The sequence below is a fragment of the Monodon monoceros genome, unplaced genomic scaffold (genome assembly GCF_005190385.1).
Source record: "Monodon monoceros isolate NGI ecotype Baffin Bay Population unplaced genomic scaffold, NGI_Narwhal_1 Super_Scaffold_18, whole genome shotgun sequence".
Taxonomy (NCBI): domain Eukaryota; kingdom Metazoa; phylum Chordata; class Mammalia; order Artiodactyla; family Monodontidae; genus Monodon; species Monodon monoceros.
In genome coordinates, this window is record NW_021703774.1 from 79,091,112 (window position 1) to 79,100,586 (window position 9,475).

General features: G+C 51.4%; 1 protein-coding gene across 1 annotated transcript in view; it reads right to left on the bottom strand.

Annotated features, from left to right (window-relative positions):
- ATP1A1 (ATPase Na+/K+ transporting subunit alpha 1) overlaps positions 1 to 8,574 on the bottom strand; it is a 33,186-nt gene extending 24,612 nt beyond the window's left edge. Inside the window, exon 1 of the mRNA XM_029227173.1 lies at positions 8,293 to 8,574. Within this exon, the coding sequence (XP_029083006.1) occupies positions 8,293 to 8,304 (12 nt within the window). The 5' untranslated portion in view covers positions 8,305 to 8,574. The remainder of the gene's footprint in view (positions 1 to 8,292) is intronic.
- Positions 8,575 to 9,475: the final 901 nt, after the last annotated feature.

Consider the following 9,475-nt stretch of genomic DNA (forward strand, 5'->3'; position numbering starts at 1 on the left):
CACCAAACTCCTCATTTGTTCAATTCTGTCCCAACTTCAGGGAGACTACAGACAGTAAACATCTCCCAAAGCTTCCTGTGCAAAACTGCTGATTCCCACCATTCTAACACTATTTTCTGTTGTCATCCATTCACGTCTGTCTGTGAATTTACGCACAGAGTGGGGCTGGTGTGCAACGTTGGGAAGGTGCCCACCCTCAGCCCTGGGGGCTGAGGCCCCAACGTTCACTTTTTTAAAAACACAGACCAAATCCTTACAATGAGCAAGGCCTGCTAGGGCTGGAGATGCTCCTTCCTCTTCTTCAGTAATTAACAATTTAAAGGGGGTGGAGTGGGAAGCGGATATGACAGGTGCAGAGAAACATCCCAAAAATTTTTACAAAAGCACACAAAGAAGGTGCAATGAGTTTAGGAGACAAGCTTCCATCCTAGATGTGAGTCACTTGACGTCTACGTAAGCTGAAACTGCCCCGAGGCCTTCGGACCCATCTCAACCGGCCCCCATCAGGCCTTAGAGGCTTTCTCAACTGTGCAGTGTGATGTCTGGCCACAGCTCCCACCACATCAGCACAATGCCCTGTGGCCAGCCGGGAGGTCAGAGGTCTTCAGACTTCCAAAACTGCTGCTGATAAAGTCTGGAGGGTACTTGGAAGCAGAGATGTCCACACCCTTTGGACAGGACTATGGATGGTACTTTTAAGTCAGTCCCAAGTCATTCTACCTCTGCCATGTGCCAGCTAGACGACCCTGAACAGTCAGCCTCAGTTTCCTTGTTGCCTAAAATGGGAATAACACTTGGTAGAACTACTAAAGACTCTAGAGAGGCATTCTGATAGATGAATCAAGGGGCTGCCATCAAATCCAAAGACAAAACACCTAAAAACAGCACTGTTTCCAAAACTGACAAAGCTTTGGACTACCAAGAGGGGCCAGAGGAGGGTAAAAGTAATTGCCCCAAATGCAGCGCATTTCAAAGCTGGCCAAGAGGGTTGTAGAAAGGATACCTCTGAACCCAATTTGGCAAATTCCACCTTAGCAGGAAGTTGGAGGGATGGTCTCCGATCCTCACTGGTTACCTAGAGGCACTGCCTAGTCTGGGCTACATCTTTCCTTTATGTAAAAAGGGGGGCGCGGGTAGGCTTTCCAGTCTCCCTGGGATGATATATGATTAATCATTATGAAATACAAATGTGTATGTGAAGGTACTCTGCAAAGCACTACACAAAGGTTATTATAACTTGGTTTTAATGAACATGTAAATCACTGCCACTCGTCACTTACTATGAAAAGTCTTTATGAATTAAAAAAAAAAAACACCTCATTTGGGGCATTTTTTATTTCATCATCAATTGAAACTTATAAAGATATAAGACATGACCAATCGCAGTTCATCACACCCTTGGCTCCTAAATGATTAAGTAGTTTAGTTTATGTACAAGGATTTTCCATCCAGGGAGCTGAGGGTGGAGACGGCTGGGGCTGAAAGAGGATGGCACTGCAGGGCTCTGCAGCCCAGAGCAGCGTTTAGGGCAGAGAAGGAAGAGGACGTGACCCGAGGGACACCTGGCCTTCACAGTCCTTCTCTCACTCACCTAAACCTGCCACGAGGTGGGGAATATCAAGTAGCCAGGCCAAAGCAGTGGGTCTCTTTGTGAGCCCAGCTCAGTCCCTCCAAACTTGGGCTGCAGCCCATCAGCCAGCAGGGGACAAAGAAAACAGCTCCAGCTCTAGCCAGCGGGTTCCCTCAGCCCAAAATGAACAAGGCTTAACCTTCCTCCCCAATCTGCCTGCATGTGAAATTTCAACGAGACTGCCAGTCCACCCTACCTGCAATAGTCAGTATACATCCATGATCATTCAAAACGATTCTATGGGGCTTCCCTGGTGGCGCAGTGGTTGAGAGTCTGCCTGCCGATGCAGGGGACACGGGTTCGTGCCCCGGTCCGAGAAGACCCCACATGCCGCGGAGCAGCTGGGCCCGTGAGCCATGGCCGCTGAGCCTGCGCGCCCGGAGCCTGTGCTCCGCAACGGGAGAGGCCACAACAGTGAGAGGCCCGCATACCGAGAAAAAAAAAAAAAAATTCTAAAACATCTAAATAATCAATATACTTTAGATTTACGACCTCTTTAAAAATGTGCTTTTTCAGTTAATTAAAATAAAAAAACTTGTTTTTTCAATGGGGTTTTCTACCTCTACATTAGGTACCTGGGTAATGAAGAGTTAAAATGTTCTGCCTGTTTCCACCCATTTGCTGCCCTCCTCATGCCTTTTTTCATTTTGTCAGGCCACTCTTTAGCTGGTGCTACTCAAAAGAAGTTGTTGGTTTGAGAGACCCTGGCTTAATAACCAGCACAAGCATTAAAAGGGGACTGAATCAATTTCCAGTAAGTCCTGATCACTCCTCAACGGGTACCTTGAAGCCTAGGGTGGGAAGTAAAACAGCTGCAGGGCTGAAGAGGACAAAGGCAATGACAGGCCCTAGAGAAATAGGGAAATAGAACTCTCAAGAAATAAGTTGAGAGTTCTGCGTATCAGGCAATGTTAGGGAGTGAGTGAGTATTCCGGCTGGGAGACCACCGGCTGTTCACGAATCAGGAACGTCCGGTGTGTCACTAGAGAAATGCCACCTGAGTTGAAACCAATAAACCAATATGGCACCACGGAAGCATCATGTGGAGGATAAAGGAAAAACACAAGAAGATAACACCCCAAGTGCGTGAGGCCCTGCCCTCACCATGACAAACTGGAAGGATAAACCAAGCACTAAGTCTCAACGATCCACAAAACCTTAACACACTGTTTATCAGGCCCCCAAACAATACAGGTCCCAAAGACAAAAAACACAAGCCATCAAGGATCAACTTTTCAGATCACCAACCAAAAACATCTAACAGCTGTTACTGAACAGGGTTTGAATAAAACCAGGTACAGAGGTAATTAATGCTCAGATATAATCCATTGTAAAGTCACAAAGGAACTAAGGAATAGGGTCCACTGGCCAAAATCCCCTTGGCTCAGGATCCAAATGAAACCAGAGAGAAAAACTGCAGGGTGCGTTGGGGGGGGTAGAGTGGGGTGCTTCTATTCTCACTGACAGAATCTGCTATCTGAAACATTAGTCAAATAAATGTGAAGAACTGCTTGTGGATTCCTGACGACAGATTTAAACACAACTAAGGAGGTGACTCATAGGCAAAGAACAGTCTCTCTATGACTACAGCCAAAGAATACACTTCCTCTCACACACATTGGATTCATAGCAACGTGAGAAAGTTCAGACCTGACTTGGTTATGGCTCCTTTTCCAAAAATATATAAACGAAGGAGAGTTTTAAAGAAGTAGTGGATTTTAAAATTCTCTGTCCTTCACATTATCACTTACTGGACACGTAATTTCAGCGGAATCCGAAATTGGACAGCTCTGGCAGGGATGGGGAAACATTCTGCCCAGTGCTTTGCTGGCCCAAAGCAGCAACTCTGATTACTGTGAGCCCATCTGATCTGACACTCGTGTTTCTTCTTCTGGCCTGCTGGCTGGCAGAGCGCCCTGGGCGTCTAGAAGAAGGCACCACAGCACAAATGTTCACCCTCCTGTCCCTCACAGAGGGCTGAAAAGCGCGTTTTATTTCACAAGACTTTGACCAAGACTCTAAAAATGTAAAGCCTTTTACTTGGAAAGTGAAAGTAAACGAGAACTCGAAGATGCCGTTCAATAGCATCCCAGCAGTGTCCAATGACACTTCCCCTCAGCTGCCCTTAGGAGGGTAATTCATAGTATTCAATATTTCCCATTCTTTTCAATCTTCAGTAGTTTTTTTTCAGCTGAAAGAAAAACCAATTTCTAGTTTTGAAAAGACTTAAGACTGACGAACAGCAAAAACCCATAGTTTATAAAGATTAGATCTCTCAACGCCAAATGCTTTAAAATCCCAACAACAGCTGCCACTCACACTTCCCCTGTACCCTCTGTAAACGGAACACAGGTGACTTTCACTTGGGTGAGTATCCTACCTAAGCGCCAGATGAGAAACTGACACTTCAGGGCTTTAAAAAACTTTGTTTTAAATAAAGAAACTAATTTTACTTACTTTTCCATACAAAATCCTTCGAAAACTATTTCCCTTAAAGCCTCTTTCATTCTTAAGTTTGTGTATGCTATGTGAAAGAACATAGCCTGGACTTCCCTGGTGGCGCAGCAGTTAAGAATCCGCCTGGGGACACGGGTTCAAGCCCTGGTCCGGGAAGATCCCACATGCCAAGGAGCAACTAAGCCCCGTGCACCACAACAACTGAGCCTGTGCTCTATAGAGCCCGCGAGCCACAACTACTGAGCCTGTGCGCCACAACTACTGAAGCCCGCATGCCTAGAGCCCGTGCTCCACAAGAGAAGCCACTGCAATGAGAAGCCCACGCACCGCAACAAAGAGTACCCCTCACTCGCCGCAACTAGAGAAAGCCTGCGCGCAGCAACGAAGACCCAATGCAACCCCCCAAAAAAAGGAACATAGCCTGACAGAACAGAAAGTCACTTATCTGTTCATTTGTTGCTAAAATAATCAGAAAACAATGCTTTAGAAGGGTTCTGGGATGGAGAATGGATGGGTACCCAGTCTATTGGGCTTTACAATGTTGAATTCACTTTTTTTTTTTTTTTTTTTTTGCGGTATGCGGGCCTCTCACTGTTGTGGCCTCTCCCGTTGCGGAGCACAGGCTCAGGACGTGCAGGCTCAGCGGCCGTGGCTCACGGGCCCAGCCGCTCCGCGGCATGTGGGATCTTCCCGGACCGGGACGCGAACCCGTGTCCCCTGCATCGGCAGGTGGACTCTCAACCACTGAGCCACCAGGGAAGCCCGAATTCACTTTTTTTAAGTGCAATTTAGGAATAACACTTCCAGGGGTCTGGATATTTTAAGTTTTATTCCTCAACTGAATAAACATTTTACTGGATTTTAAAAAATTCCTCGCCCCCTTTTGGGGACGGGGGTTGTCAGGCTTAGCCTACTCTCAATCTCCTCAGACTTACGATGCAGACCTCCCCCTTTCCTACCCTCCCACCCAAAGGTGAGTCACCAGAGTGTTACAAACTTACTGGCAGAGAAAACTACAAATTAACAAACAGTAAGTTACCCAAAGAGAATACACCCTCAGAGCAGGGTACAGAATGGCGAGGGGGGTGGGGGCTGTTCGTCACTTATACACTGAACACTTGACAGGGGCAAACGGTGTGATGCATCCCCGACCTTCTTCTCTGTCCCTAGGGCTAGTTAACCAGTTCCTCCCGTAACCACTCCACTTGCTCGGGCCAGGCCTGGGCAACCTTCCACTCTGAGGACTCTGCCGTGCGATGTCTTCAGTCTAAAGTACTAGCTTTATAGCAGCCAGAGGGAATTTAGTCACACTTTCAAGCTGAGCTCCCAAAGGGCAGCTCATAGTGCTACCATACAACCGGGATTTCTGCTGACATCTGTATCCCTTGTGCAACCTTCACCTGCACCTTTTTCCAGGCTCCTCTTTAAATCACTACCCATAAACCATGGTTTCTTTTCTAGGTAACTAAGTTAATGTTCAAACAATGGAGAACTGCAGTGAAGGAGCAGGTGACATCTCCCCTCCCCTCATTTTTTGTAAACTTGAGAAAAAAGAAAGTTTCTTGCGTACCTTTGGTGAGCTAAAGGATTGTGGGTGGTAGGCCTAGCTGTGGATTTAAGCCAAGTGACTGGCAAAAACACCCAGTATGAAAAAAAGGACAAAATCCTATTTCATCCAGGAATGATTCAGCAGGAGCTGTTCTTCCATTTCTTTACCAAAAGCTTAGGAGATCGATTTTTAAGGAGAAATAAAATCACCTGAAATATCATCAAAACCTGGGCTCCCAACAGTAATGGGAAGGGGAGGGGAAGAAATTAACAATGACCTTAAAAATTAGCTACCAGCACTGGCTTCCTAGTTAACCAATTATCAGCAGGGCTTTAGTCACCACTCCACCCACATTCTAATCCCCATGTGGAAAAATCCCAACATTTGAGCATAAAATATCCTTCTGAACATTTGGACTATCACCGTAAGTCACTGGGGACAAAGGGGTAACTTTATCCCAGGGGAATCACCCCCCCACACACACACACACACCACCACCCCTTGTTTAATTTATCAGAGTACCCAAAATACTAACTACAACCCAGCAGATAAGCAGCATATCAGCCTGTGTTAACCAGTTACAATTCAATTTTGTGTTTGCCAGCCACTAGGCATTTTATTAAAAATCCATAAGACATCTAGGTTGAACCTCCACGACCCAGGTATGTTGCTTTCTTTACCACCACTGTGCATGTGTGTGGTTACGAAAGGGACATATAGATCTATGGACATAACTTAGTTATTCAAACATCTCTCTGGTCCATTAATCCAGCCTCACAAACACCCAGTTTCATCTGAAAAATAACTTGAGAGTTCTGCATATCAGGCAATGTTAAGGAGTGAGTGAGTTTTCAGGCTGGGAGACCACAGGCTGTTCACGAATCAGGAACGTCTGGTGTGTCACTAACCAACCATTTGACCTTGAGCAAATCACTTCACCTTCCTAGGCCCCGGGTACATATCTACGATCTCTACAGCCCCCCAGTCAGTAATGTGAGGCTCAAGAAATAAACTTTTTTTTTGAGGGGAAAGAGACAAAGAAATGAGCTTTAAAGAGCTTGTTTACTGGAATGACTTAGGGTTTGATAGTGTGGTACAAGCACAGGCCACTAACCCAGTTTTCATCCTGGAAGTACAGAGGCTGGCACTCAGCTCTTTTCAGCTGCTTGACCTGAGCCAGCCCTCCACATTTTGTGCTTTTAGAAGATGCCACTTGTGCATTCCCACCTCTCCTTACTTTCTCGACCAGGTCCAAGCCTTTCAATGACCTCCTTCAAAATCCATTTAGAGTCCCCAAAGAATGCACCGTCCCTCTTCGCCCATCACTCACTCCACACCGAGGAGCCCTCAGAACCTTCAAAGACCTACTAACCGCCAAGGCACTGTGCAAGCCCTGGACACAATGGAGCGGATTCTCTCCTACCAGTATTCTCTTGCCCTGGTCATTTTATCCCATCAACTGATACTTCTGATTGTTCTTTTGTATAAACTTTTCTCGACTGGACTTTGGCCCCGTTGGGGTCTGCCACCCAGTCTCTTGCCGTGGCTACGGGTTATCACAGCTCCAAGTTACAGAAATGCAGGAACCAGCCGTCGTTCTGGTATCCCCACAGCGCTCGCCTCTCCTGCCCAGGGGACCCCCCTCGTTCCTTCGGGAACACCCCTCTTCCGCAGGTCGGCACTCCTACTGCGTACTGCCCCGACTTCCCGTCCTTTTTCGTGTTTATAGTACCCGGAGACCCTGGTGGATCAGCCTGTGCTCCTTCCTGGATCATCCCTCAAAAAAATCTACACACACCCTCCCCACCATTAAGATAACCATTCCAGTTGCTCCAGCTGTCCCGGGCGCATCCCATGTTTATGGAAAGGGGCCCATTAAAGCTCTCAAAAGTATACCTTAAAGGCCATCCTAGGGCAAAGACACACCCTTTCTGGCACCAGCCTGCCCGACCGGCTCCACAGTAAGGGGAAGCCACTTTTTTCCTTTAGGGGAGGGCGGCCGCCTCTGCGGGCAACTGGCTAAGCCCGAAGCCTCCAGAAGGAGCCTGGGACCCTAAGGCCGCCCCCGCGTCGCAAGCCCCCCAGCGCCGGGCCGGAGCCGCGGCGGGAACGGCAGCCCGGGAAGTGGCCGAGCAGAGCGCCCCAGGATAAGGGGAGGAGCACGCCTTTCCTCGGGGCAAGAAAGGCGGAGAAAAAAAGGAAGGCGAGAGACGCGAGGTGAGGGCGGAGGGAGGGAGGGAAGGAGCGGGTTGGGGATGCCGCCGGCGGCCCGCTCCTTGCCGGGGCCGCCCAGCAGCCGTCCTCCCTCCTCCTCCTGGGCCCGCGGCTCCCGAGCGCCGCCTCCAGGAGCCCGGACCCCGGGCGCGCTCGGACTCGAGGGCCCGCAGCCCCTCTCCAGGGTGTGAGCGCTGCCCGGCGCTGCCGCCCTCCGTCCCCCCGGCGCTCCCTTCCCCCGCCCGCCCCTCATTACTGCGCTTCCTCCATTACCAAAGTGCGTCGTCTTTTAAGCCTCACCGCTCCGCCAACCCATTCCGCGCCCCGCCGCTTCCTCCTCCTCCGCCTCCCGCTGGCTGTGGTCGCCCTCCTGACTTCCTCCTCTTCCTCCTCCTCCCCTCCAGGGCTCCCCGTGCCCTCCCCTGGCTCCCCGGACACTCACCCCCTTCCCCATACTGGCGGTGGTCTGTGCCCCGCGCCGGGTCCTGTTGCTTGAGAATCAGAAAGAAGCGAAGAGAGCGGCTCCCGGCCGAGCAAGCGCGACCGGGGGAGCGGAGAGAAGGGAGCTAGGGCTGCCGCGGGGCGGGAAGGAGGGAAGACGGCCGGCGGCTCGGGCCGATGCCTTTTCTGCCGCCGCTGCCGGGGCTGCTACCGCTGCTGCTGCCACGTGTCCGCCTCCTCCCGCCGCAGCTCTGCGCCCCAGACCCAGCCGCAGCTCAAACCCGCGCCTCCTCCTCACTTCCTAAAATATGCAACCTGCGTGTTAGCCCCGCCCACGCCGCGGCACGTCACCGTTACCGGAGCAACCTGACACCGGCCGCGGGCCTGGCTCCACCCCCGCCCCAAGCCCCACCCCCTAGGCCGGGGCGCGCCGGCTGCGGCCGGTCCGGGCTCCCGGCAGGAGGGCGCCGGGCCCTGGGGCGCGTGTGCCCACGTCCCGGGAGGCCGCGGCCGCGCCACTCCCGGGCGCGCCGGCTGGCTGGGCAGCGGGGACTCGGCGGCCATGCAGCTCCCGCGCCCCCCTCCCGCCGCCCTGCGTGACGGGCCTGCTTTGGAGGGCACGCAAGGTCCTCGGTGGGTGCGGGGACGTCCACGGAACTGGGTCCCCGAATCTCCGCGGACCCGGGGCAGAAACCTTGCGCGGAGGGGCCTTTCTGGGCATCGGAAAGCTCCTCTGGGACTAAGGGAAGTACCGGGATGGGGGTGAGGGGTCGGATGTGCCTGCAGCCAGCGCCCGCAGGAGAGACTGCGCCCCCTCTGCGGAGTCCAGGCCCCCGCGCCCACCTGCGATGGCCTCCCCGGCCAGCCTCTTGGTGCCCTCCCGAATGCCTCCTGTGGTCTTGGTATCCCCGTTATCCATACCCCCCCAGGGCCTGAGCTGGCCTTGCCGGAGGTCCCAAGTGCCTTCTCCCTCCTTTGCTTCAAGACCCCCAAATGATAATCCAAAGGGCCTGCTGTTAATTCATTCACGCTACTGTGTGAATGAAAGCTGCTTTTCCAGTTTGGGGATTCATTTTGGGGGGGAGGAATAACTGAAACCTAAGGGAATGCATATCCTTAGCAAAAGGGGCTCCTCCGAGGAGGAGATGTTTGAGGGCCTGTCTCATGCCTCTCCTTGCCCCCAA